General features: G+C 54.5%; 1 protein-coding gene across 1 annotated transcript; it reads right to left on the reverse strand.

The window, feature by feature from the left end:
• Window positions 1–384: 384 nt before the first annotated feature.
• RIPK4 (receptor interacting serine/threonine kinase 4) lies at window positions 385–27,819 on the reverse strand. The gene is made up of 8 exons (XM_012445088.2): window positions 27,638–27,819; window positions 17,162–17,453; window positions 11,852–12,000; window positions 9,919–9,968; window positions 7,065–7,223; window positions 6,244–6,347; window positions 4,545–4,809; window positions 385–3,029 (listed from the first exon to the last, which is right to left on the reverse strand). Exons 1-8 carry the CDS (start codon window positions 27,817–27,819, stop codon window positions 1,870–1,872), a joined length of 2,361 nt encoding a protein of 786 aa, XP_012300511.2. The 3' UTR covers window positions 385–1,869.

Here is a 27,819-nt window from a genome sequence, read left to right on the forward strand (position 1 = left end):
CAGGTGCAATCAGATATAAGCAAACAGGGAACCTGGCTGGAGGGTTACCAGAGTTCTATGTACTATTCCTGTCACTCTTCTGTAATCTGAAAATTATTTCAAAATACAGAACGTAAGAACTATATAAACATTTAAATAAAATGTTCAAGTTAGGAGCTTTCATCCAGACACGCTTCTCTCCCCACTGGATCACCTGTGTGTAGAGAAGCCCAGGCTGAGGACGACACCCAACCACCCTGCTTTCTCGGGGCCCCAAGGCCTCGGTTAATTCCGGGCACGGGTGCCTTCCAGAAGGGCCTCTGCAAGCTCCCATCACTGCCTCCAGCCTTTGGTTTTCAGAAATCAGATGACTTGAGCTTGTTTATAAGAAAAAGCAGTCTCAACCAGCTTCAAAAAAGCACCAAGTACTTTGCTTTATTGACATCAAATGGAACGTTTTGTCTCCCACACAGTCCACACAATGGTAGCACAACACAGTAAAGGCACAATGAGGCATATTAAAACATAGCCAGTTTCAACAGAGTAGATATTTCCTGTCATGGAAAAGAAGTATCCTGCCCAGATTCACATTAACATACACAGTACATTAATATCAATCTCTATCCTATACCAGGCCACAGTATGTGTTTGCACACAGGGTCACGTTCTCCAACAAACTTATTCTAATAACAGTATTCAGAAGGCACCCTATGGGACACAGGTGACAGTGAAGTTACGACACTAGATGGCCACATCTTCTACAACCAAGAACTTCCCTGGGGCCACACCTCAAACAGCTGAGGTGTGGATGCATGTCTGAAAGCAGGTCAGAAGCCCTCCCCTCAAAACCCCAAAACACTATCCCTTGGCATGAACAACCACCTATCAAAGATGAGAGCTGGAAAGGGTGCAGATGAACTGCGTGTCCACCCGGGTAATACTGTGTCCAGGTAATTCTATGTGATGTTATCTTCATATGCAGTCTGAAGATAAAAAAGTTTCTTCTGCACCTCTTCCCCAAAAACTGTGCACTCCAGCCACCTGAGGGGGCTCGCCTCAGTCCCCAGAACTGAGGTTACAAAGGGAGAATTTTTAATGGCTCTTATGCCTGTGGCTCTAGAGTTCCCCAAACATCTTAGGCAAAGAGCAAGGAACAGCAGCTAGTAGCACGTGGCCACGTGTGTGCAGCTGTCCACAGGGACTCACCGAAGAAGAACAGACTGGAACAGTTAGGAGCTGGCCACACACACGTCCCCATAATGCTGGCTGCTACCGTTCATTCCTTGTTGCATAAAACATTGTTTGTTTTCAAGGCCAACCTACTACTCAGTCATCATTTACAGACTAGACTGTCCAATGTTATGAATGTTTTTAACAGGTCTCAAGCAACAGCTGATAAGGCATTCATCTCTTACAGATACAACAATTCCGTGGAAAACCTTGAGACAGGCCTCTCTGCTCACCGCCGTGTATGAAGATAAAAAACACAGTTGCTCCTGCACCTCCTCCCTCAAGACTGGTGAGTTCCAGTGACCCGAGGTGGCTCGCCTCAGGAGAGTGGACGCCTCCTCACCTGGGGCTTCCTCACCAAGGGACCAGCCTCAGCGGTCCATTAGGAGCACAAGGAAATGATTCTGACCCATGGTCCCTTCAGACAGCAGGTGCCTAGATCGGTGATTGGGGAGCGGTCAAGTGCACCTGAGCCAGCTTTGCCTGGAGGGGACGCTCCGGTCAGCAGCACCAGCCTCCTGATGCCACCACGTCACCTCCACTCCGTCAATGTTTAGGCAAGCCACGACAGGGCCCCACGCAGCATCGTTTCATCCTCACAAGGAACACAAGGACAGGACAGGAGCCCCACACGGACCCCTGGTCTCCGCAGGCAGCCAGCTAGGTGTTGCTTCGCCGAAGGAGCGTGGCAGCAGGGCCGTGGCCGCCCTGGAACTTGAGGCTCTGCAGGTTGATGTAGGCCCCGTGCCTGAGCAGGGTCTCCACCGTCTGTGCGTGCCGGCCCTGGGCGGCCAGGTGCAGCGCACTGAGCCCCTGCTCGTCAAACAGGTCGATGACGTCGGCGCTGACCAACTCCTCCACCACCTCTGAGTGCCCGTGGGCGGCAGCCAGGTGCAGTGCCGTCTGGTTCAGGGGTCCCCGGGCCAGCACATTGGCCTTCTCCTCAACAAGCAGCTTGACGGTGGCCAGGTGTCCGTTGCGGGCAGCCAGGTGCAGGGCAGTGTAGCCGTCCGCGGTCACAGCCTCCTTGCCGGCGCCCCGATGCAGGAGCAGCCTGGCGGTGCTGGTGTGCCCCGTCTCAGCGGCCACGTGCAGGGGTGTCTGCGCCAGTAGGCTGCAGACATTGACGTCAGAGCACAGGTCGATGAGGATGCGGGCCACGCGGTAGTGCCCGCGCTGTGCGGCCAGGTGCAGGGGCGTCCTCCCGTCCAGCGTCTGCGCATTCACACTCACCCCCGGCTGCTTGGCCAGCAGCTTGACGATGGGCAGGTGGCCCTGCCAGGCCGCGTAGTGCAGCGGCAGCCAGGCGTCCTTGCCCGGCAGGCTCACGTCCACGCCTCGGCGCAGCAGGATGCGCACGATGTTCTCCTGCCCGTGCTGGCAGGCCACGTGCATGGGCGTCCGGCCCTCGAAGTCCACCTCGTTGACCGAGGCGTTCTTCTCCAGCAGCAGCCGCGTGCTAGACTCGTCCCCGCTCTGGGCGGCAAAGTGGAGGGCGGTCCACTGGTCCTCATCCTTGGCGTTGACGCTGATCTTCCGCGCCAGCAGGAGCTCCACAAGGCCCCGCCCCCGCCTCTCCACGGCCGTGTGCAGCGGGGTGGAGCCCCTGCGGTTGGTCAGGTTGGGGTTGGCGTTGTTGAGCAGCAGCCACTTGACACACTCCTCCTGCCCGGCCTCCACCGCCAGATGCAGCAGGCTGGCGCCGCTGTCCAGCACCAGGTCCACGTCCTGTGGCTGCAGGATCTTCATCAGCTTGCTGGTGTCCCCGGACACGATGGCATCCACGAGCTTCTTCTTCTGGACGTCTGTGGTGCCCAGATCTGCAGGGAGAGGAGAGGCAAGGGTCAGAGTGCGGCTGCACACCCAGGGACGCGGTGTCTCGGGGAACCTGGCTGTGGCCCTCAGCGGGAGGAGCGCCGTAGCCTCCAGGCTGCTCGCTGGTCATCTGACCATGTTTGAGCGCTGTGTGAGCCTCCTTATTAAGGTTGGTCCTAGCGGAGAGCCCCAGGGCAGGCCAGCGAATGTCTCCCAGGTGCTTGTTAGTGGGTTAGCAGAAGAAAACTGGCCCTGCCTGTCCTGCAGGGTGGCGAGCCCCCCTGGTGCTTAGAGATGATAGTGACCTCAGACATTCCTTCACTGAAGAAAGAAGAAAACAGGGCATAGACTAAAAAGACCGGGCAGGAGTCCCTTCACCCGGAAGCCTTAACACCTGCGACGCCCCGGCCTAGCGGCCTGCAGAGCTGCTGCCCAGAGCTGGAAGGAGCAGCTGCAGCTCCTGCCCCACCTCAAAGTGGCACCTCCTGACCTGGGGAGGTCGAGAGGCACATTTTCTATGACAATCCTGAAGGGAACAAGCCTCTCGTTTCAGGAGGACGTCAGTCCAGCACTCAGGATGAAAAGTTTTATTTACCACAAAAATCCTACTGTCGTGTCTGGAATTCCGAGTCCCTGAAGCGACTCTCCTCCACCCTCGTGTGAAGCACGGGGGATGTGGAAGGAGGTGGGGGTCAAGGCGTTAAGAAAACGGATCCTCCCAGTCAGGCTCAGTGTTTCAACACCAGCGTTCCGAGTTGAGCCAGGAAAGTAATCCTCTCTCGAGCATGAAGACGAGATGTCATTTCAGAGTACGAGACCCAAAGAGAATGTTCTAGAACATATTTCTCCATGGGCGATGGGCTACCGTGAACGGAGAGCCCACACATGCAAAAGGCCCGCCCAGGCCTTGTAACGTGGTGGTTATCCTTGGAGGTTTTAACACCAGGCCACCCTCGCAAACTACTTGTGAGGGCGGCGCTCTTCTCACTTAGCGAATCTTGCCTTTTTATGTTAACTTTGATGGCTTTTGTGTTTGGAAGGTGCTTTTTTCCCAGCCCCAGGGTGCTGGGCCTGGTGCTCATTCTGGCCTCCTCTCTGCCAGATGCAGGGATCAGATGTGGTCCTGTCCTGGCACAGCAGTGTCTGAGCAGAGGGTGCAGGACTTCCATCCCCGAGGCAGGAAGCCCAGCAGGGAGTGGGGCTCGACTCCTCCCCAGGCTCACTGGACTGGGTGGGGTTTTTCATCTGTAGCCCTGAGGTCAGCCTCTGCCCATGGCATTGGCACAAGCAAGACAGCTGCACGAGCTGGTGATGTGGCCTGTTCCTCTCACATTCTAAGTGACACAGGACACAGCCAAACGCCCAACACCCAAAATTAATTAGTTAAGACAGAACACAAAGAAGCATCTTGCCGGGTCAGGAAACTGTCCCCTTGATTCTGTGTAGCTGCCCACTGAGTCCAGTCAACTGTCCTGCCGAGCCCCACATCTCTCGGGACACAAAGAGCCGTCCCCACTCACCGCTAGTCGAAGGCTCCCGCTCAAAGGACAGCGACAGCGACCCTCTGGAAGAGAAAGCGGAGTCCACCGAGGACACCCCCGAGAGCCTCTTGCCACTGCCGGTCGACGGCAGCTTGGACTCAGAGGAGCTGCGGCTGAGCTCCTCCGGGCCCTCGACGGCCTGGGAAACTCCGGAGTCCAGCTGCGAGAGCAGCTCAGAGAGGCTGTGGTCATTATCGAAGGTGGGGGCGGAGGCCCGCTTGAGCCTCGAAGACACAGGCACCACCTGCAAAGACGCAGAAGGGGGGCAGGTGAAGACCCTGCCATACCCTGAACGGCCCGCCCGTGTGACACAAACACCGAAGAGCCAGATGGGCCATGGGAGCGAGGTGGGGGAGGAAAGGAGGACCCTGGAAGCAACGCAGATAACGGATCGGCCACCACGTCTGCACAGCTAGGGAGCTCAAAGACGGAGCTACAAAGGCTGGCGTGGCCCACCCAGCACAGAGACATCTTAAGGAAAGATCGACTTCATTAAAGTGCAAAATCCAGCCTCAGGCAGCTCTGGATACTGCCTGCTCAGGAGCACCGCACACCCAAACAAAGGTAGACGGTGTCAAGCTAGAGTGAGAGGCATGCGTGGCGGGGCACAGCCTGCCCAGCACAGGCCAGCATTAGCAGGAAACCAGACGACAGAGAGGAAATGGGCAGGACCCCCACGCGTGGCCACAACTGCCACCTCCCCGCGGAGCCACGTGGGGCTGGCCTGGGGACTGTGTGGACGGGGGAGGGGGGAAGGGCCCAGCCACAGGGGCGAGGGCTGATCCAATCCAACGTACACCAATGGGACCTTTTAAAGGGTCTTGCTTCAGGGACTGGAGGGCAGCAGGTTTCCGGTAAGTGAGTGGAATCTGACAGGATTTCACGCCCCTTCCCTTAGGCTCGCCTGTCTGCTCCAGATCCCCACACTTCGGGGAACGGCTCGACGTCCTGCACTGTTGCTGGGTGTCCGAGCAACCTCCACATGCAGGTCGCCTTCTCTCCCTTATCAGGGCCCAAGTCTGCCTCTTTATCAGCAGTCCCCCGGGCACCTTTGCTCCCAGACTCACTGGCACATGTACACCTTTATGTTTAGACAGTGGGCGCACCCTGAGTGTTTCCTGATCTCCTGAGCTCACACCAACAGTCTGGGAGCAATTGCCCAACACCAGATAACACGTTATAAAGCTCACTTATCAGGCTCTGCCTCACAGGTCTGCTCCAGTCTCATTACCTGAAAGGCTATTGAGCCAGCCTTGGCACTTGGAATTTCTCATCACATCTGAAATCACCTCGGTGGCACTCATCAGAGTACAGACCACTTATGAGCAGCTACAAAGGGACTGGATCGCCAAAGACGCCCACACACCAGCTCTCCCTCCCTGGCAGGGGCTGGACCTTCTGATCCCATGGTTCCACACACATCGCATGAGTGGCTGTTTGGTGTCAGGGAAACCCTTACACCACTCATGCACACAGGAGGTGGGGCCGGGATGCAGCGGGGCAGGGGACCTGAGGCCCCGTGGGACCTACGCTTCTAATGGAATTGGGTGCGGGATGCGCTCAGAAGAAAGGCAGAGTGGTCTGGGCAGCGGGGGGTTCTGCACAGAGGAGGAGTGGTTTGGAAACCCCTCCCTGGAAGCCGAGGAGACAAAAGACCCCTGTGGGAAGGGCCCGTTACCTCACTCCTGGGCTCCAGGGGGCTTTTCACGTCCAGGTCATGAGCAGTTTCTTTCACTTCATCATCAGGCTTTTCACACAGGTCCTCGGTTTCAGAAGTAATTTCTTTTGGGCAGAAAAGGGGACATGTTACTCGGATGACAACTTCTGCATACACACACGTTCGATTTAAACGCTGGGCTTCCAGGTGCTGGGGATTTCTCACACGCCTCAGCCCAGGCTGAGCTCGCCAGGCAAGCCCAGGAGTCCCCCATGGGCGATTTGCTGGCCAAACCCAGCCCCCCATCAGTTATCATTTGCAGGCCTCATCAGACTCAAAGCAAAAGTCTTCCCGGGGGAGCCCCACCTGCCAGATGCAGGGAGCAGAGCGGCCAGCACCTGGCGGGTAAGCTCCCATGCATACATTTTCTGCCATAAGCTTTAAATGCAAACCTATCCCAGAGACACATCTTTCCCAGGAATTCAATTCCCCAAGAGAAGGGTGACGCCTCCAGCCATCGGCCAGGTGAGTCTGCGAGAAGAGCATGGCTGCGCCTGAACCTCAGGCTCCCAAACAGATTCCTCTGGGCAGCAAGCCCAGCCCTGGCTGGGAGCAGGGGGCAGATGGTTGGAGGCAACTCACTTCCAGTCGCTTTAGCCCAGCCATGGGTACCAGAGGCCACAGGCAGGTGCCGGGACAACCTATCTGTGCAGGGCTCATTTCGGCCCACCTGTTACACGCCCGGTTCCTCACCCAGGCCTGGTCCCTGCCCCTGCCCTGGCTGTCACCTCTGTCTCCTGTGACACTTGCAGAGCGTGCCGGGGAAACCCCGGGGTGCTCACCTTGGAAGGTGGGCCGGACTCGCGGGTCCCCCTGCCAGCACCGCTGCATGAGAAGCATCAGGTGGCTGCAGGCACGCGGCCGGGCTCTGCACACAGGCGGCAGCTCGGGGCGGTGGCCCTTCACCACCTTCACCATGATGTGCAGGATGTTCTTCTCATCTGCCAAGGGAAGGGCGACAGTCAGGGGCTCTGTGGGGCTGCGTGGCAGCATCTCACCCTCGGGAGGAAACACCACAGTCGCGGGGGGCCACAATGGGGCCGTCCCCACACCATCCCAGGAAGCCAGCTTCCCTCAGCTTCACAGCCAGAGCTTCCTGTAACCCTCATCCTCATGGGGCACGGTGCTCTCTCATCCTGGTTGTGAAATCTACTTCCTTCCCTGGGTTCTGATCTGCCAGATGGAGCCCGTGGGTTTGGTCACAGAGCAGATCTTTCTGGGCATCTCATCCAAGGGAAGATGAGGTTCAAGAGAGAACAATATCTTATGAGGCTCTTTCCATCAACGGCCCATGCCAGAAAGGGAACAAGGGTCACACACCATGGAGGAGCTGTGGAGCCCTGCACCCATGGGACCCAACTCTGTCTACAGTCTGAAGAAGGCTTCCTCAGCTTCAACTCCAGTCCCAAGCTCAGGCCCCCAGCTGGCCTGCCCTGCAGATGCACCAGGGTTGGGGTGTGGGAGGGGTCTTTCCCTTCAATTCACAATGTGGGGCCCCGCCTGTCCTTTCCGACCTCCTTCACACACATGCGTGGGCCCTAGTATATTATCATTATTATTGCCATGACTTCTACTGACTGGGAAGGGCCCAGGGTGGCCTTCAGTGGGTCACATTCTTTTTTCTGCTCAGCCTGGAACCCTCAAGGTGGACTTCAAGATTCTCGTTCCCGACAGCCCTCTCCGCCTTCCAGATCCAAACACACTGCCCATGGAATGGCAGCTCTTTGGAGAGACCACGTGCCTCAGCAGGGGTAGAAAATCAGCCGAGAATCACCCACAGCTGCCAGGATTCCACACAACGCTTTGCTCCACTTTCCCATTAAATCTTGTGCAATAAATATCTTAAGTATTTCTATTTCCATGATTATTCAGACTTCCAAAACCAACTGATCCTCTAAATAAAATGAAAGCGAACTGAAGGAAACACCGGGAATACTTCCTGCCGCCAAACACAGACTGGAAAAGCTGGGGAGAGGCCTTGCTCTCCTGCACCTTGAACCCCTCCTATCTATTAACCCATTTATACTTGAGATTGCAATTTTTTGAATTTGAAAAGTCAGACCTTGGCGATGACCTTGAGCAGATTATTAACTCCCAAATGCTTGGCATTCCAGTAATGGAACACTAGGCATATTCAGCAATAAAGCACAGGGGCTTGAGCCTTGACCTGTCCCCTGTGCCTGGCTTCGGGTGTCACATCTATCAGACCCCCTCACACCACCTGTCACACCGCCACGTTTCACAGGCACTCGGGCCACAGGCCACTGTTTGGGAGAATGCACAGAAGGCAAGAAAGGTGACGGGCGGTCAGACAACATGGACGGACACCTGCGGGCAGAGGCCTGGTGAAGCATGTCCACGCTTTCAATTAGCATTCTTTTACAGCTCCCAGGATGGCCGGGTGTGGTGGCTCATGCCTGTAATCCCAGCACTTTGGGAGGCTGAGGCGGGCGGATCACCTGAGGTCAGGAGTTTGAGACCAGACTGGCCAACATGGCGAAATCCTGTCTCTATTAAAAATACAAAAATTAGTCAAGCATAGTGGCAGATGCCTGTAATCCCAGCTACTCGGGAGGCTGAGGCAGGGAGAATCACTTGAACACGAGAGGCAGAGGTTGCAGTGAGCTGAGATCACGCCACTGTACTCCAGCCTGGGCAACAGAGCAAGACTCTGTCTCAAAAAAAATTAAAAAGCTGCCGAGATACTCGATCTCGCGATGCTGGGAAGATCTCTTCTCACCCAGCACCTTCCCCATACATCGGCTCCTAGTCTGAGCCCCAACTAGCAAGGGGCTAGGCCTTGACTCTCATCTTTAGACATTTTAGGTCACACCAAAAAATGCCATGAGTAGCCTGGAAATGTTTTTAGAGGAAAGGGGAATCTCTCTAACAAAGCTAAAAACATACTTATTTTTATGATAAATAAGTCAAGGTATGGTAACTTTGAAGACGGTGTTCGGAGCAGTGGCTGCCTGGCAGGGGAAGGAAACGCCACAGCTCTCAAGCTGGGCAGGGGGGCACTCCCTCGTGCAAATGCACAGCACTGGGCGGCTCTGGGGCTTGGTTTCTAAGCACGTGGGTACACCGAACGCTCCCGAACTTCATGCTTAACACGGTGACATGCTAAGCTTTGTTATGTATATTTTACCACACTTTTTAAAAAGTAAACAAACAGAATTAGATGGAAATACCAGCACAGGCAAACCCCTGGAGACAGAGAGCAGATGGGTGGTTGCTGGGGCTTGAGCAGGAGGAACGGAGAGGGACTGTGGAATGGGCATGGGCTTTGCCTTTGGGCATGACGAGAATGTTCTGGAATTAGACGGTGGTGACGCTTGTTGAACAGTGCCAATGTACTTAATGTCACTGAATTATAGACTTTCAATGGCTAACATGACCAATTTTATGTTATATACATTTTACTACCCAAAAAAATCTAGCTGGCACCTAAAAAAATTCATTGAACAGGCCCCTTCAGATCTGTGCATTTTCCTGCATGCAAATTATACCACAGAGCAGCAGCTATGGGAGCGTGGGTCACAGGCCCTGTTTTAGGACAGAGAAAGGACAACAAGATGTCCCCCCATTATTCCAGGAAAGATAAGCACACTACACCTCAAAGACGGGTCCACTCACCTGCAAACGGCTTCTTCTGCGTGAGCACGCCCCAGATGACAATGGCAAAGCTGCAAGAGAAACCAGGCGCGTTAGCATCTGACAGCCAGAGACTCGAAGCCGAAAGCTCTCACCCTCAGCAACAGGCGTGAAGAAACCTGCTCTGAAGCTTTCCAAAGACAGAGCCACAACACTGAGAGATTTCTCCTGTTTTTACAAAGAGAAAACTCTCTACAGTGAAGCCCAGCAAGCTGATGGCTCAGATGTCAGACAGACTCAAGTAACTCCACCAACTAGGCTGCAAATCTTCAGACAGCATGAGGGACTCCCAAAGGGGGTGCCACCCTAGGCGGGGAGTGAGCTCCTGGGGACAGCACCTGCGTGCCTATCATCGCCTCTCAAGCGCCGGGCACAGAGCACCTGCACAGGCATTTACTGAAGAAATGGATGAGTAGGTGAATGAATGAATGGGCTACTGCCATGCCCCCTCAACAATGATTTTATTCTCTGAAAACACGGATTCCAATTCCAAGCAGCGTTCCTAACAGGCTCGCTGAGATTTCATCATCAGAGCGTTGTTAAAGAAAGCGCATAGAACACATGGAGGCAATCCAGTCGAACGCCTCAAAGCCTTTTTAGGGGGCTGTTTAGAAATACATAGATGTATCAGGGATATGTTCATGTACATTACTCTGGATACACCAGAAAAGTACCCAAACTGATAAAAAACAAACACACAAAAAAACACAAGTCCCAAAACTGAGCCGCCACGGAGCACTGAGTTGGTGGGAGCGGCTGTTTACAGAGACACCCAATTCACCATTGAAAACTGGTTCAAGCTGCAGGTTCAAAAGTTGAAACTCCAGAATAAATGGAGAGGCTCTTACTCTCCTCAAACTCTACAAGCTGTGACTAGTCTCCAAAGTGACACTTCAGGCAACTCTCAGCTTAAAGCCCCAGCTAAGCACATGCACAATGGCTACTGTCAAACCAGTCGGCCTGGGCTGCAGGGGTGGCCATGACAAAACGCAGAGCTCAAATGCTGGGTCAGACCCGCAGAGCTGAGGGTGAGAGCCGCAGTGGGAGGCTTAGTGCTCAAATGCTGAGTCAGACCCTCAGAGCTGCAGGGTGAGAGCCACGGTGGGAGGCTTAGTGCCTGCTCACATGCTCCCGCCCACTTTTCTTCTCCAAAGTCTGGATTAAGATCTTTACAATTTGAAAAAGGAAGGGACTAGGTGACCTGGGTATTGATATCTGACCAACAAAGGTAACTGCCATGAAGAAGATGAGCTGCTCCCCTCACAGAATCAGAGTGAATTTCAGAAAGTCCAAACACACATGCACACAGACACCCAGACCACTGAAAGCAGCAGGTTCTTCCAGCAGACAAGCCATAAAACCCACGGGTCACAAAAACGCCAAGGCTCCAGCAGTGCAGGGCTCTCAGCGTGGCTCTACCGTGCGCCTGGGAACACTCCTCCTCTTCGGCCAGCAACACTCACAGCAAAGAAATCCCCAAACTCTTCCAGCACCACCCTTGTCATTTTTTTTTTTTTTTTTTTTTTTGAGACAGAGTCTCGCTCTGTTGCCCAGGCTAGAATTCGGTGATGCGATCATGGCTCACTGCAATCTCCACCTCCTGGGCTCAAGCAATCCTCCCGAGTAGCTGGAACTACAGGTGCATGCCACCATGCCAGGCTTATTTTTGTATTTTTTGTCGAGACGAGGTTTCACCATGTTGCCCAGGCTGGTGTCAAACTCCTGGGTTCAAGCGATCCTCCCACCTCAGCCTCCCACAGTGCTGGGATTATAGGCGTGAGCCGCTGCACCTGGCCTGAACCCCGCTTCTGACTGGCAGTAAGAGGCCTTTCTGAAAGCTGCAGCTCAGGGCATGAAGCTTCAAGGTTCAGAGGCCCTGGCCTCTGTGGGGGGTGGGGGTCGGCATGTCACATACCTGTATACATCGTGCTTGGTGTCGAAGAGCCGGCTCTTCTCCCTGATGCGCTCTGGAGGGAGGTAGGCGATGGTGCCAAACAGGCCGTCCATGCTGAGGTCGTGTGAGTGGGACAGCCCGTTGCACTTGGCCAGCCCAAAATCAGAGATCTGCAACACAGCCATGGGAGCAGGGCTCATTAGCCTCCAACAGTGATGCTTTCAGATGCTTTATCAAAAGCTCCCTTTGGCAATCCCAGACGGTGGGTGAGAGCTTTCCAGGAGCGCTGACCCCGGCATGGAGGGGCAGATTCTGGGGCAGAAGCGAGCCTGGAGGCTTTCGGAGCAGCACATTTGGTGGGCAGGTTAAAGGATCGGGCTGTAAGGAAGGAATTCTCTGGAACAGAACTCGGGAAGAATTAGAATCCACCTTCTGGAAGGCATCATGTTTGCCATTGTGGTGACAGCCAGTTGGCATAAAGGGGAATAGGCAAGCCTTAGAGGGTTCAGGTAAAGAGCAGCGCATGTGAAGATCAGGTCTGCTCCTAGAGAAGCCGGGGAGCCGGTTGTGCAACCTGCCAGCTGGGAAGGCTGGCGGGCAAGTGGCTGCAAGTCCTTTAAAGGGAAACACACCTTCAGAAGCTCTTTAAACTTGAAAGCAAACAAAACACACGCCTGGCAGCCCCATCCACCTAGGGTGTTTTGTGATCAGCAGACACTCGCTGGCTGCTTCAAACACATGCATTCAAGTGAAGGTCTGATATACACCTTCGCTGGCAGGGCCCAGGCCCCAGGGAGCACCAGCCACCAGCTCCTCCAGGAACGCCCTCGGCGTCTGCACTCGGGGGAGGCAGGCTCAGGTCTCCTTCCAGCAAAGGTGCCCTTGGAGCTCACTAGATGCCACTTTCCCAGGCTGACCTCTCTGTGGGGGATGGGAGCGTCCCCTTTCCTGCCAGTGTCCTCTCCTCTCCAGTGTAACTCAGACCCCTTTGAAGCTGCTGAAGACAGTGTGTGGGAGAAGCCACGGCTCATTAGCATTAATGGGACTCCGGATCCAGGGGGAGCACCACCCTCAACTCTCCTTCAAGGCATATGGATTTTTTTTAAAAACCTTTTCATTAACTCCTGGGCTCCTCTCAAACACACCCATGGAGTGACAGGAAATGAGGCTGAGTCAGGCCTTCATTCTGGGCTGGCCGTGCCCAAGCGGTGAGCCAATGGGGCTGCTGTCATCGGCACCAGCACCGAGCGGCAGGCAGGGAGACTTTACGACTGGGCTTCCAGGATCCTGAGCACACCCGCAGGGAGTGGGGGGAGGCCTGCGGGGGAGGCCTGCGAGAAGAGACCGGCCTCCTCTGCAGCCAGCAGCACCAGGACAAGGCCCCGACTCTCATTTCCTCTCACTTCTGTTGGTCCCAGGGCCTTCAGGCCTGCACCGCCCTCGAGAGCCACACTCCTTTAGGGAAAGCGCCAGCTCCCCAGAATACCACCATCACCTGATCCTGTAAACCTCGACGGCAGCCGGACACTGGGACACAATAATGTGTCCTAACTCTCAAAATAAGCTCAAGAGCACAGGAAGCTTCAGTTCAACCGTCATCAGCGGCTTCAAAGGTTTCAAATTCAGAAATGAGTTGAACAATGAGAACACAAGGACACAGGGAGGGGAACATCACACACGGGCCCTGTTGGGAGGTGCGGGGAGAGGGCAGGGAGTGCGTCAGGACAAACACCTAATGCATGCGGGGCTTAAAACCTAGACGATAGCCTAGAGGGCTGACGGGTGCAGCAAACCACCATGGCACATGCACACCTGTGTAACAAACCTGCACACTCTGCACACGTATCCCGAAAGTAAAAGTGAAGAAAGCATCACACACTTTCTAGGTAATTCCTTCTCCCCTTGTATGGCTGACTACAGAAGAAAAGCATCTCCCTCCCACCGTCAGCTAAGGATCAGACTCGCTGTTCTAATCTTGCACGTACAAGTTAAAGTTCTGTGGTCCTGGACGATTAGCCTCTCTGTGCCTGTTTCCTTTTTTCATAAAAGGAGGCAATAAAAGTAGCTTTGTTGTGAAAATAAAATGAGATCTAGTATCACTTTGAAAAGAAGAAGAGAAGAAAAGGAAGACAGGAGAGGGACTGAGGCGCAGAGGTCTCGGCCGGGCGCCTCCCCAGGCCTGCAGCCTTTCCTCCTTCTCTGTGTCTTTGTCAGAAAGAGCCAGTCCCTCCAAACCATACTTGGTGAAAAGAAAACAAGGCGAAATTCTCTGCAAAACCTCTGGCAACAGAATGCAAGCTCGGAATTGAGAATTCCGGCAGGGTCGCTGACCCTCACGGCTGCATCTCCCCTCCACCCTTCCTCATCTCACCTCCCAGGGCTGCCCCTCGCCCGCGTCCTCCACGGCCAGCCACCGCCACCGTGGCAACCACCCTGACCGGCAAATGCCTCACGGCTTCCAAACACTCTCTTCAGCACCCGACTCTGCATCTCCGAGAGTTGAGGGCTCACAGCTGCCCCCAAGCACGTGGCCCTTCAACTTCAAGGTCCAGCTGTCAAGCCTGAGAAAGCAGCCTGCAGGGGCTTTGCTGGCTTTCAAAGAAAGACACAGCAGGTCGTTATCTGCTCTAAAGAAGACACAGCAGGACGCGACCCACGTATAACCCTTTGAAAAGCGTGTGTTCCCGGCAAACTGGACACATAAAAGCAGCCTGAGATGTTAGACTAAGTTATTTCGTTTTTAACTTGAAATCGATTCCAACTAATATTTTACTATGGGTATTTAGTATATTTAATGTTGAATAACATCAAGCATTAACTTGATTCTGTTACTTTATATACTATTTCTCTGTATAAGCTGTGTGAAGCGGACAGTTGCTGCGGTATTCTCAGTTTCACTCAATCCCTGGACACCGGGGTAGCCCATCTCAGAGGCAAATGTCAGAGCTGGAATGGCAATCTACGGTCTAATTTCAGGATTCTAGATTAAACTATTCCTGTTCTGAATAACCATCTACTGAGGACACCCAGACGCCCAGTGGCCAGTCCACGCACAACTTTCACACTTTGTTTTCAGGAACGAAAGTGCTGACTTTCAGATCCCCAACACTCCCTGCTGCGCTCTACACACACAGTAGCTATTTCTAAGAAAAAAGAGGTATGTCATGTAAATACATTTTTCTGTTTGTTTCTGGGCTTCTTGATGGTGACTAACACGCCTGATTAAGAAGCGAGTCACACCAAAGCGATATTTCCTGCAGCCTGTCAGGGTACACAGGGCCCTAAGAGACCCCAGGGGCACCACGCAGATGTCCCATCACTTCCTGGCCAGGCCCCAGCGAGCCTTCCACAGCAGCCTCCCTGAGAAAGCAGATCCAGGCGGCATCCACCCGCTGCAGCCATCCTTACAGACAGAGAATTCCAGCTGCCTGCTACCCCGGCAGGAAACCCAGAGCTCTCTCTGCATCTCCTGGGCTGTTTCCTTCACCTAAAGGCTCTGCTGCTGCCTACCCCGACTCCTGAGGGCAGATAAAGCCCAGCCCTGTGTAGGCCCACCCCCAGGAGCACTCCCACCCCATCCCCCGGGACTGCCTCCAGGCCCTGCCTATGGGCCACATACTCTGCCCCCAAGTGACCGCTGCATATGGTGGTCACTTGGTTTCTTTCATGTCAACCACAGTGGCAACCCAGGTAAAATCAAGGTCTGTGGAGGCTGCAGGATTGTGTTCTGGTCTCCACTATGTGACTTACAGCTGGGCGATCCTGGCTGCTAATTTAACCACTCTAAGCCCAGACTCAGTGAGAAGCAGAGGCCACCGTCCACCCTGCACGTCTGCTCTGAGGATGAGGGCAGCTCCCGCAGGGGACGCCTCCGGCACGCCCTTCCCGGTATTGAGTGCATGCTGGACAGCAGACCTTCCTAGTCATTAGGGCCCTGGGGCCTGCTCGACCTGGGAAGAAGCCCGTAAACATTGGCAGGAATGGAGGGTCCACATGTGAAACCCAGTCCTGCCCACCACAGAAAATGGGAATCCCAGAACATGAGCAGATGCAGAAACCACCCTAGAGCCCATTCAAGCCAAGTCACTTGATTTTTGTCTCCATCATCTCAATTTCCTACTTCACTTAGCAGGACGGTGCTGAAATCTTCTGGCTGCAATCGTATTACTGGGCAACACCTACCTAAGAAACAACTTATAGTTACTGCCCAAAGTGAAAATTTGGCCTCCCCACTGCCGCCTTGGCTGAGCCAGGCACGCGAGATGCACTCGGCTGCAGAGTCCACGCAGGGAGCGGCCGTGCGCATGCCACACGGGCCACCACGCCCGTCTCACCCGAGAGCTCAGGGGCAGGGCCAGGCCCTGAATTCAGGTCTCTCCTAATTAATGGCCCGGCCACAAGAGAGGCCTGGAAGTGCCGTGCCACTAGGAACAGCAGCGCAGCCAAGGCAGGCGGGGGATTCCTCTGCTTGTCCCCTGCGTGAACTGCATGAATCCGGGTCAAGGCTCTCGGCTCCTTCTTGCTCCCAGCGAAGACACGAGTGTTATGTGGACCAGCCATTCACGCCGGGCCTCTCGAGAGCGTGTGAACATCACCGCGTGGGGAAAAACCATGTGTCAGGTGTAACCACGACGTGTCAACAACAGTACAGGCCTGGCCATGAAGGCCAGCAAAGGAGATACAGGAAATGCAGCCTGATGCAAAGGTGGTGATGCTGACACCTGCCGAGGCCCAGCAGCGATGCAGCTTCCGGTTTTATTATCCCTCTCACTTTTCTGTTTCAAAAACCTATCACGAAGCCAAAGCAAGCTCCAGCTCCCAGGCCCGCGCTGACACAACGTGCTGCCGCCCCACACTCTCCACCCCGCCTGACAGCTTCTTCCGCAGCACTTTAAGGACCCCATTGCAGGGGACCCCCACATTCCCACCACCCCGAGGCCCTGAAAACAGAGGAAATGCGTCCCTTCATTGCAGAGCCTGAGGTCTCACGAGGACATGCCTGGCCGACAGGTTGATTTCATAAGAACAAAACCCACAAACCTGTAATCTTTCTTCAGAACGAGTCATATGCCAGGATCTGGGGGAGCAGCCCCCACGGTCACCAAGCCCACCCTCCAGCTACACGGTGTGCGGTTCCATACCGACCAGGACAAGCTCAGACGCCTAGCGCCCTTAGGTTGCAAAGGCCTTGGTTTCAAGTTCTGTCCTCCGAGAAGAGCCACCTCCTCTTCCACCCTTATCCCGACCTCAGGGCTTCACCCCTGGATACGCTGCTCCCCAAGACCCAGGCCCTCCCTGCCCAGCTCCCTCGGGCACCGTGCGGGTCCCCACCTTGACGTGGTAGTGGGCATCCAGGAGGATGTTGGCGGGCTTGAGGTCCAGGTGCAGGAGCGGCGGGGACATGCAGTGCAGGAAGTTCATGCCCACCGCGGTCTCGTGGATGATGCGGAACCGCAGATCCCACGGCAGCGGCTCCGAGGCCAGCAGCTTCTCCAGGGAGCCCGTCTCCATGTACTCCATGACCAGGCCGACAGGTTCGTGGCAGATGCCGTACACAGGCAGGATGTAGCGAAACTTGGCCATCTCCATCTTCTTGGCTTCTTCCAAAAGCTCCAGGCGCTCCCTGGAAAAGTTCAAAGGCATGAAGAACATGCAGTGGTCACTCAGCCACAAGCACAAACAGCACCCCGGCCCGAAGACGACTGGCTGCAGAGGGCTGAGCCAGTGCTTCAAGTGCACACACGCGGGGCACGCATTAACGTCACAGCACTAATGCAGGCTTTGCAGAGTCTCAGGCCTGAGCTGCTGAGAACGTTCTCAGAAGTGAGGAGGAGGGAATTCTAACTGTTTTACAGGTACCACTGACAACGCGTGTGGAGGGTCCACCTGTGTGAATGATAATTCCACAGGCAGCCATGAGCCAAGGCTCGGGAGTCTCAGAGTCTGCAGGTGCAGGCAACAATCCCTCCTCCTGAGGAGGAAAAAGAAGCTGAGGTTCCACTCAAAGTTGTAACTAGGCCGGGCACGGTGGCTCACGCCTGCAATCCCAGCACTTGAGAGGCCGAGGCGGGTGGATCACCTGAGGTCAGGAGTTCAAGACCAGCCTGGCCAACATAGTGAAACCCTGTCTCTGTTAACAATACAAAAATTAGTTGGGCATGGTGGTGGATGTCTGTAATCCCAGCTACTCGGGAGGCTGAGGCAGGAAAATTGCTTGAATCAGGGAGGCAGAAGTGGCAGTGAGCCGAGATCATGCCACTGCACTCCAGCCTGGGTGACAGAGGGAAACTCCATCTCAAAAAAACCCAAAAACCATGAAAAAAGTTGTAACTAGTTAGTTCAAAGAACCCAACTCACCTTCTTGGTTTAAGCCCAATACCTGAGTGGCCCAGTTAGTCCAGAATCCAACCTCACACTCAAACTAATGAAACAGCATGAGTCCAAAGCATGGGGTTACCAAGGGCCAAATCCAACCAGCCATTTTTTTAAAATAAAAAATATAGGCTGGGTGCGGTGGCTCACACCTGTAATCCCGGCACTTTGGGAGGCCAAGACAGGCAGATCAGGAGGTCAGGACTTCAAGACCAACCTGACCAACTGGTGAAACCACGTTGTCACTAAAAATACAAAAATTAGCCATGCGTGGTGGCATGTGTCTGTAATCCCAGCTACTCAGGAGGCTGAGGCAGAAGAATCACTTGAACCCAGGAGGTGGAGGATGCAGTGAGCTGAGATCACACCACTGCACTCCAGCCTGGGTAACAGAGTGAGACTCTGTCTCAAAAAAAAAAATTTTTATATATATATAAGTTAAATAGATATAACATAGTACTTATCATTTTAGCCATTCACAGGTGTACAATTCCCTGGTGTTACACACATTCACAGTGTGGAACAACCATCACTACTATCTACACCCAAAACTTTCCCATCATCCTCAACAAAAACGCTGCACCCATTAACCAGTAACTCCTTCCCTCACCCCCATCCTCAGTAACCTCTTTGCTATATTCTAGGCAAATTCATATAAGTGCAAGCATATAAAATGTGTCCTTCTGTGTCTGGCTTATTTCATTAAGCATGTTTTCAAGGTCTATTCACACTGTAACATATATCAAAACTTCCTTTTCATGGCCGAGTAATACTCCGCTGCATGAATACACCGCCTGCTGTTTGTCCAGCCAGCTGTTGGTGGACGCAGCCACTTCCACCTTTCGGCTCTGTGGATAATGCTGTACAGCTGCACACATTGGTGTACAAACACCTGGAGTCCTGGCTTTCGATCCTTTTGGACATACACCTAGGAGTAGAATTGCTTGGTCACGTTCTTTGTGTAACATTTTGAGAATCTGCCAAATGGTTGCCCACAGCCTGCCACCTTGTTTGTATAAACTTTTACTGGAAGAAAGCCTCACCCATTCATTTAAATACGGCTGCGGCTGCTTCTGCACTTCAAAGCGGAAAGGCACCCTTGCAACAGAGGCCCTGCGGCCTGCAAAGCCCAAAACACTGCCCTCCAGCCCTTGGTGGAGAAAGCTTGCCAGCCTCTGGTCTAAGGTCACTTCCCTGGTGCAGCCTGTGTTTTCAGACTAGAATCCCAGAGCAATGGTCTGTGTTAGCGTCATGGATCAAAAGTCTCAGCACACGTTCAGGGTAAAAGGCTGGATCCCACGAGGACGCATGTTGGCCACGGAGGTTCTAGGTCACCAGTTCCTGAACACAGACATGGTAGGAAGTTGGCTGGAATGCTGGTTCCCAGGCCTCACCCCTTGAGAATGTGCTCCAGGTTGGGGCTGGAAAATCTGCTTTTCTTTTCTTTTTCTTTTCCTTTTTTCACCTTTTTCGAAACAGTCTTGCTCTGTCACCCAGGCTGGAGTACAGTGGCATGATCTTGGCTTATTGCAACCTCCACCTCCCAGGTTCAAGTGATTCTCATGCCTCAGCCTCTAGAGTAGCTGGGATTACAGGCGTGCCACAGTCAGCTAATTTTTTGTATTTTTTAGTAGAGATGGGATTTCGCTATGTTGGCCAGGCTGGTCTTGAACTCCTGGGCTCAAGTGATTCGTCCGCCTCAGCTCCCAAAGTGCTGTGATTGCAGGCGTGAGTCACCGTGCCCGGCCAATCTGCTTTCTAATAATATAATCATAAGTTCCCTAAAGGAAATGTTCAGAAGCACACTTGGAGAGAGCCAACCTCCTAGAGCAGGAAACCCAGCAGCTCCATGTCCGCACAGGCCAGGAGGCAGCTCCATGTCCACACACAGGCCAGGAGGCAGCTCCACGTCCGCACAGGCCAGCAGGCAGCTCCACGTCCGCACACAGGCCAGCAGGCAGCTCCACGTCCGCACACAGGCCAGGAGGCAGCTCCACGTCCGCACACAGGCCAACAGGCAGCTCCATGTCCGCACACAGGCCAGGAGGCAGCTCCATGTCCACACACAGGCCAGGAGGCAGCTCCATGTCCACACACAGTCCAGGAGGCAGCTCCACGTCCACACACAGGCCAGCAGGCAGTTGGCTGGGGTGGCCTCCGGGTAATTCCCACAGAATCCAGAGTCCAGCCCAAGCCCCTGCCCATAACCCAGTCTTGGCTGCCACAGCAGGGGCACAGCCTGGAGCTTGGACACAGCCTGCTCCTCCCAGTGACAAACCTGGAGCAGGTGCTTGGAAATCACTCAGTGGTTCCCATTTCCTCGCCTGCTGGAGACGCCAAAACAGTGCCAACAGAACACATCCATGTCTTAAAGATCTGACCTCCCCTGAGAGACTTCAGCCCCTCCCAGGCTGCCCTTACCTGTGAAGACACTTCCCCTAAAGGAAAGGCCAGCAGGAACCCCTGGATCCTACTGTTTAGCTCTCGCTGTGGAAATTCCCATACGTGGTACAGGTGCCAAAGGCTTAGAGATCTCAGCCTGTTGCCCCCGCGCCTCCGCCCCCCGGAATGTGAAACTGCAGCTAGGCCTCTGTGTCTCAGGACGTAGCCCGCCGTTCTCAACTAGAGACACTTCACCCCCCAAGAAACACTGGGCAATGTCTGGAGAGATTCTGGCTGTCACAACTGGAGGATGCTACCAACATCCCATGCACAAGACAGCCCCAAGGCTAAGAATTACTCAGCCCCAGATGCCAATGGTGCCAAGTTTAATAATCCCGATGTAAACCAGCGAATGCATTTTCAGCCAATAAACTACTGCAGCCTAGGATCACCACTTCAGTACTCCCAGCACTACCTGACCTTTATTTCAAGCAGTTCTGTGTACTGGCAAGTGCTCGCTTGAATCCATTATATGTTAGAACTAAGGACAAGAGGCCCCTTTCCTGTCTTCATGGTGTTCACATTTACCCTCTAAGGGAGAAGACGGAGAATCACCCCCAGAAGAGAAGTGTGGTCGAAAAATCTAAGCCCCTTGAAAGGAAGTTCCAGGGAGCTCTGGAGAATTAAGAGAGACCCAAAGTCAGAAGGCAACATAGGAAAGGGCCCCCGAGAGAGTGGGGAAGCTGAGACCTGCAGAGTCCAGGGGCACCTGGGAGGCCAGCGGAGCGGAGCAGAGGGGTCACCGTGGACCCCCTTGGGCCTGGCAGAGCAGAGGGGGAAGCCAGCAGGACACCACACTCTGCTGGAAGAATCTACAGGCCGGTCCATTGGTTGCACGTGGGAGGAGAGAGACCCGCAGGACACCTCTGGAGCTGCGCCAGGGGTCGCTGGGCGGTCCCCCACAGCGGACGTGGGAGCACCCCAGGAGGAGCAGCTGGGTGGGTGTGGGAGTGGGCAGGTCAAAAGTGGATCTGAATACACTCAAGGAGCAAAGAATCCCACGGGCCCTGGGAACGAGCGAAGCAAGTATCAGGAATGAATGTGAAATTATGAGGAGACAATGCTGAGGCCGGCGTGGCCTACTTTCCTAGCGCTCTGGTTAAAGGACCAATGAATGGGAACAAGATGCCCACCAGTGTGCAGTGCTGGCCTGTGGGGGTCCCTAGGTTGAGCTGAAAGGCTGCCCCATTCCCAGCATACTGTCAGCTGCTCCCTCACTCCTGGGGAAATCCCCCTCCCTGAAGCCAGGAGCTTGGGCCAGGCTCTGGGACCCACCTGGGGATGGGGGTGCAGATCGTGAGCCTCTCAACCCTGTTCACAGCCTCAGTAAGCACTGGGAAAAGAGGAAGCAGAGGGCCTGAAAGGAAGCCAAGGCCAAGCATCAGCCAAAATGAAACCAGGCACCGAGGAAGGAAAATGACACCTCTCAGCTCCAGGCCTTTCTCCTCCTCTGGGAACGCCGGTGGCTGAGGCCCTCCTCAGCGATCTAAAGGATTTAAAGGAGCACCAGCACAACTTCCACTCCAGCAACAGCCACGGACTTCCAAACTGTTGGACTGGGACTCAGTACCAGCTGCTGCTTCTGTTTTGTCTTGTTAAGAATCAAAATTGCGATGTGTCTGTTTCCTACTGCTCACATGTGGCCAGCCTGCTGCCCCGCCGACCCGTGTGGCCTCCCTTCTCCGACACTGCCCGGGGCACTGGAGAAAGTCCCTCCACAGGACTAAGACCCACTTCCACGGTGCAACCATGGGAGGCACACCCTCCTGGCCAGAAGGTTTTGAGGCGCTGACAATTCAGGTGTTCAGAGGCCAGCTACCGCAAGCGTCATTTTTCCATATTAAGTAAACATTCTGAGTGAAGTCTCTAAGCCAAAGCTGTTGATAACAAGTAGTATTCTGAGACCAAAGTCAGTCAAAGGAAGGCTGAACAGCTTATTAAGCGGGAGCTCTGAACCACTCTCCAAATAAAGTGTTTTCTTCTATTTGCCCAAAGGGCTTAATACATAAAACCCAGGTGACTTCTGATGGCATAGCGAGCTCATTAGCGACTCCTACAGCCACAGGCTGGCAGCAGAGCACACCCTCCGCAGCGCACCAAGTTCAGCAAGTTCTTGACTCTCCCTGCCCCGGGCCCTTTCCACGGAACAGAGACCCCATTCACCTCACTGTGCAATAAACGAACAAACGAGGGCCACTGCTGCCGGCCGCCTCCCGAAAGCCGATCCCGGCTTGACTCTCCTAACAGTCCACCCCGGCTTTGCACAGCTGCCTGACGGGGGCCGGACTCGACTTCCCCCTTCCACGGGCCACACATTTCAGGGCATTTTCTCAAGGAAAACCAGCTGCCCCAGAAAACAAGTCATTGTTTCCATGGACAAGAGTCTCTTCTCTGTGACAGCATGATCCAAACTGGCTTGGGGCAGACAGGATTCCAGCCAGTCCTGGGACCGCCCCGTGGGAGATTTGAGGTTCAGGAGTGGAGGTAGGGGGGCTCCCTTCCTACCAGCCTGGATTTCATTCAGAAGCATCGGCATATCCTCAGAACTTTCCATACTGTTTACCATCCGCTAACCAAGGGTCCAAAACCCACCCGACCCCTCCTTCTAGCCACTCTTCAGGGGCTCCCCAGGTGCACACTTGTGAAACCCCAGCAGCTTTAGGAAGCTCCAGCCCTTCTGGGGTCAGGTGTCACCCGGCGGCATTTGCAATTCAATAAGCCTAAAAGGGCCTCCTTGCAAGCTGCAGGAAGAGGCCTTTCTGATCAGAGAGGTTAAGAAGTTCTCAGGTACTAGGACCACAGAAAGAACCCACCACTTGCTTTTTAGCAATGGCACTATTTTTCGACGCATTTTTTTCTTTTAAGTAGTGTTTCTGGCTTATTTTGATAACCACACAAAAGGAACTGCAGATTTATTATTATGACCATTATTTTAAGACGTGTAGAGATGCCAAAACCAGCCGAGGTGCTGGAGTGGCGGCCGGGAACACAGAGCATCGCACGGTCACATGCGCACTGCCCCCAAATCACATTTCTTACGGCTGACAGTGGAGCCAGCATTTCTGGGTTGACCAGAACCCCCCTCATCGGTGTTCATTAAAATGCAACCTAAAAACTGTGCCTCGCTCCAAGCACAGCTGCGCTTAGGCACAGTTCAGTGGGGGTGGCGCCCTATTCGTCTCCTTCGCTGCTGGGGAAAGCATTGCCAATTCTGCTTCTGCGCAGGAACAGGGAAAGCTCCCCTACAGTCCCCTGAACCCCGTTTTAGGTTCCACATGAAAAACTTCTGGACATTAATTAGGATTAACTCGGGGTTCAACTTTTCAAAGACACGCTGAGTAGCACTTACATGAATTTGGTTTTCTCCTCATTTAGGGCTAGCCAAAGTGGACTTCCCCCTCCCAGGGAGGGCGCTGGAGTAGTGAGAAATACCAGAAATATCATCACACCAATCATTTCTAAAAGAAACTTCCTGGAGAAGCCCCAAGGTTCTCCTCCAGGCTCAGAATTTCCAAAGACCCGTGGACCAGGCCGGCTGCGGTTTTCCCTGGAAGCACGCATCCTGGAAAGGGGGAAAAAATGGCCCCAGGACGTGGTCTTGTGCAAGCGGGGACGAAATACGCGAAGGGAAGCGGGGAGAAGCAGGGAGGTGGGGGAGGCGGTGACACTGCTCAGGTAACACAGAGCTCCGAAGGGGAAACCTAGGAACTACCTTCAGGAAGCGCAGCCGGAAAGTGAGTTTCATCATCTGTTAGCCGATGCCTCTCAGCGAGGCCTTCTGCACACTAATCCAATTATGTTCCCAGGGAGCCTCGGAGGGGTTCCCACACGGCTATTTTTAAAACTGACAAGAAACGGGCTTGTCCAATTGTCAGCTCTGTTGTTACAAACCTAGAGTTTGCTCAGGCTCGCCCCGACCAGCCGGGGCTGAATGCGGTAGGAGCTGCTGCCAGCTAACGCCCCGCAGGCACTGGCTTCTTCCAAGCATCTTCTTAGCTAGGGGCTGGCAGGGGAGGAACGGGGCTTTGAGATCACTTTATTCTCTCCAAGAATAAAGTGAATAAAGAATATGGTCTCCAAACTAGTCACAGCACCCATCCCTACACCCCACCCTAGGCCCTGTGGCCCCCACGGTGAGGGTCGGCCAGGGAGGCCGGCTGTCTCTCCAAAGCCACCCCACAAGACCCTCCAAGGCACCAGGCCCCATGACGAAGGGAATCTCAGACCAGTGGGGTGTCACCTGTGAACTACTGAAAGGGCCCCTTGGCAGGCTCTTCCTGTCCCTGGGGAGCTAAGTGTCCAGGGGCTAGGCAGCCCCTCAACTTTCCTGCACAGAAAAGCATGCTCACAAGGCCTGGCACGGCCTGCTACTCAGAGAAGCCCCAGGCAGGTGCTGTGGCCAATGGGTGGCTAAAGGCCAGGGCCAGGGGAGCTGCAGGAAGCCAGGAGAACCCAGACCACCTTGAGAGGCAAGCAGCCTTTGCCGATGAAAATGAGCCTCGCCTGGACCTGGACCTGGACCTGTGGTGGGTCCTATGCAACAAGTGGAGAGGGCCATAAATGACCCCAGACAGCCTGGAAAAGCCCCAGGCCCCTGTGGTGGGGGTCAGAGCCGCTGACCCTCCAAGAGGAGAAGCAAGATGTAGGCAGAAGGGGTAAAGGGCTGGGGCTGCACACAAAGACCCTAGGAAAATCCTGTCCCGCAATTCAGGAAACGTCTTACAGATATGAGGGGCTGGGGTGAGAGGCAACTCTTCAGAAAAGCACTGGAAAATATGGCAGGGCAAGGGGCACAGGGACTACTTCGAGGCCTGGGTGCAACCCTGTGAGACTGCAATGCAACTAGCTCCTCCTGGAGCAAAGTGGGATGCATGTACATTCCTCACAAGGACCTCAAGCAAATACAGTCAATAATTAACCTAAAGGAATCAGCTTCACAAAGAGCTGGGGTCTGCCCATCTTCTCAGAAAAATCAGCCACTGCTGCACATGAAAACCCAACCTGCTCTACCAGGTCCAGCAGAGTACAGGAGGTGAAGTGCTTCCTGCCAGGCGATGCTGACCTCGACCTAGCCACCTGACATGTCATCACCTGTCTGCTTTGGGCAGGGCAGGAAAGGCTTCCAGTCAAAGGACAAAACACTTTTCAACCAAGCTATGCAATATCCTAAGCAATCCGCCTCAAGTGGAGAAACCCTACCTCCAACTAGGCCACCCAAGAAATAAGGGACTGGTCGCTAGAAATAACAGAAGAGCCTAAGCACGTGAGCTGGTGAGTCAGGCCAGGGAGGTGCTTGCTTTCACACCACTGTGTGAAAATGTTCGCTGATGATTAAAGTTTGCTGCACCTAGAAGACTGCATCAGACAAACATCCCCAAGAGAGCAAACAAATGCCCCTCTGGAGAGGGTTCCCTTTCAGCACCTAACCACTGGCTGGTATTCACAGTGGTTTGGATTTCATCAAAATAACCACAGCGCCCCTCCTGGCCTGAGAAGTTCCCGAGATCTGGGACGGGGAGAGAAAGCGCAGAGCCTCGGCCAATGTCTCACCTTTGAACTAATGGTGATTTTATAACACTTGTCACGACTCTACTGATGTTTCCAAGAAACACTGGATTTGAGGTTACGGCAAAAGCCATCAGTAGCTCTGCTGGGTAGTCTCCTACCGGACGAAAATGCAAAGGGCGTGGACTTGGGCCTCTTATCAGCAGAGACCTCATAGTCACCGTGTGGGGCCACAGCACGCACTGCCACCCCAGACACCAGCATCACAACCATTCTGCAGAAAAGCTGGGGCTTTGCAGCCCCATCACTCAATCAGCCAAGCATTCGAAACCAGACCTGCCAGCAGCAAAGGCTAAACGGTATTTAAAAGGAGCCGCTTCTGAGTGTGTCCAGGGAATCTCTAGGTAAAATACAAGCGTGACTTCAATGTAAAATGTAAGCTTCATTAAAGAATACGTAATTAAAATGTTCTACACTGAGCCTTACCTATAAACCATCAAAATCAACGGTAAACAGTGAAATCTACAAAAACAAAGAGGTGTTGTTCAAGAATATTCTCCCTACCTCTCAAATTATGCACAGATGACAACTGACCCACCGAATGTAACAGGGGCGGCTCTGCGTCCTTCCCATGCGCCTTTGTTACCCTAAGCGCTCCTGCAGGGTAGGGAAAGACAGGTTCCATTCTGGCTTTTGGACAGGGATACTGGGGTGCAGGAGGGCCCCATGGCACGGCCACAGAGCGCTAATTCAAGGTTCTTCCCCAGCGGTTCGAAATTAAGTCAGCTAAAACGAGAATGTGCGGCGAGGAAGCGCTCGGCGGATCAAGACCCCGGACCCCCTGCCGGACCCCCTGAGGGACCCCATGGCCAGGCCCGAGCCCTGGAGCTCCAACGCGCAAGCGCCAGGCGCCCAGGAAGCCTCACCCGAGCCAAGCAGGAGCTTCCGACCGAAATAATTATTGTCTTACACCAATTTGTGTTCCAACGTAAATTACTAAGTAAGTCGAATGGAGCCTAACTCCACTCACAAAAACCAGATGCCCACACGGCAATTTTCCTAATCCCTGCGAGGAACGCAGCGCCCAGGTGGGTCCCGGGCGGGCCGAACGCGCCTCCCAACGGCGCGGGTCAGGGGCACACGGCGAGCTGGGGACCCCGGAAAACCGGGGCCACTCGGGGAGTGTCGGGAAGCACGACTGGGCGCCTTACGACGTCCGGGCAGACGCGGCCCCCGAGGGGCCATGGAGGAGCCGCCTGACCGGGCCCCGACGTGCGCGATTGCGCCGGGGTCGCCAAACCCCCGCGCCCCTCCGGCAGGGAGAGGCCGACTGGACACTGCCGGGGCCCGGTGGACTCGCCGGTAACCGATTTCCCTGCCGAGGCTGCCCCAGGGGTGAGTCCGGGGGAGATAAGCGGGACCCCGGGACCCGGACACCCCGACCCCGGTGCCGCCCGCCCGCCCCAGCGCCCCGCCCGGGCCGCTCACCTGTTGTCGACGTGCAGGCTGGGCGAGCACTTGATGGCGAGCCAGGTCTTCCAGTGGATGTGGCGCACCTTGTACACCTGCCCGAAGCCGCCCGAGCCCACCTTCTCCCAGCCCGTGAACTCGCCCGCGTCGAAGGTGCGCAGCAGCCCCAGGGCCCACGGAGTCCCGCCGTCGCCCTCCAT

This window comes from Aotus nancymaae, unplaced genomic scaffold (assembly GCF_030222135.1).
Source record: "Aotus nancymaae isolate 86718 unplaced genomic scaffold, 86718_ANA_hifiasm-v0.15.2.pri h1tg000022l_1, whole genome shotgun sequence".
In the NCBI taxonomy this organism is placed as follows: Eukaryota; Metazoa; Chordata; class Mammalia; order Primates; family Aotidae; genus Aotus; species Aotus nancymaae.

Excerpts from the sequence above, each read along its gene's own strand:
- RIPK4 (XM_012445088.2), bottom strand. The coding sequence starts at position 27,819 with ATGGAGGGCGACGGCGGGACTCCGTGGGCCCTGGGGCTGCTGCGCACC. Across the intron at positions 9,969-11,851 it reads ACCAAGCACGATGTATACAG|CTTTGCCATTGTCATCTGGG; the intron begins GTATGTGACATG and ends TTTCTCTTGCAG. Across the intron at positions 4,810-6,243 it reads CCCTGGAGCCCAGGAGTGAG|GTGGTGCCTGTGTCTTCGAG; the intron begins GTAACGGGCCCT and ends GCGTCTTTGCAG.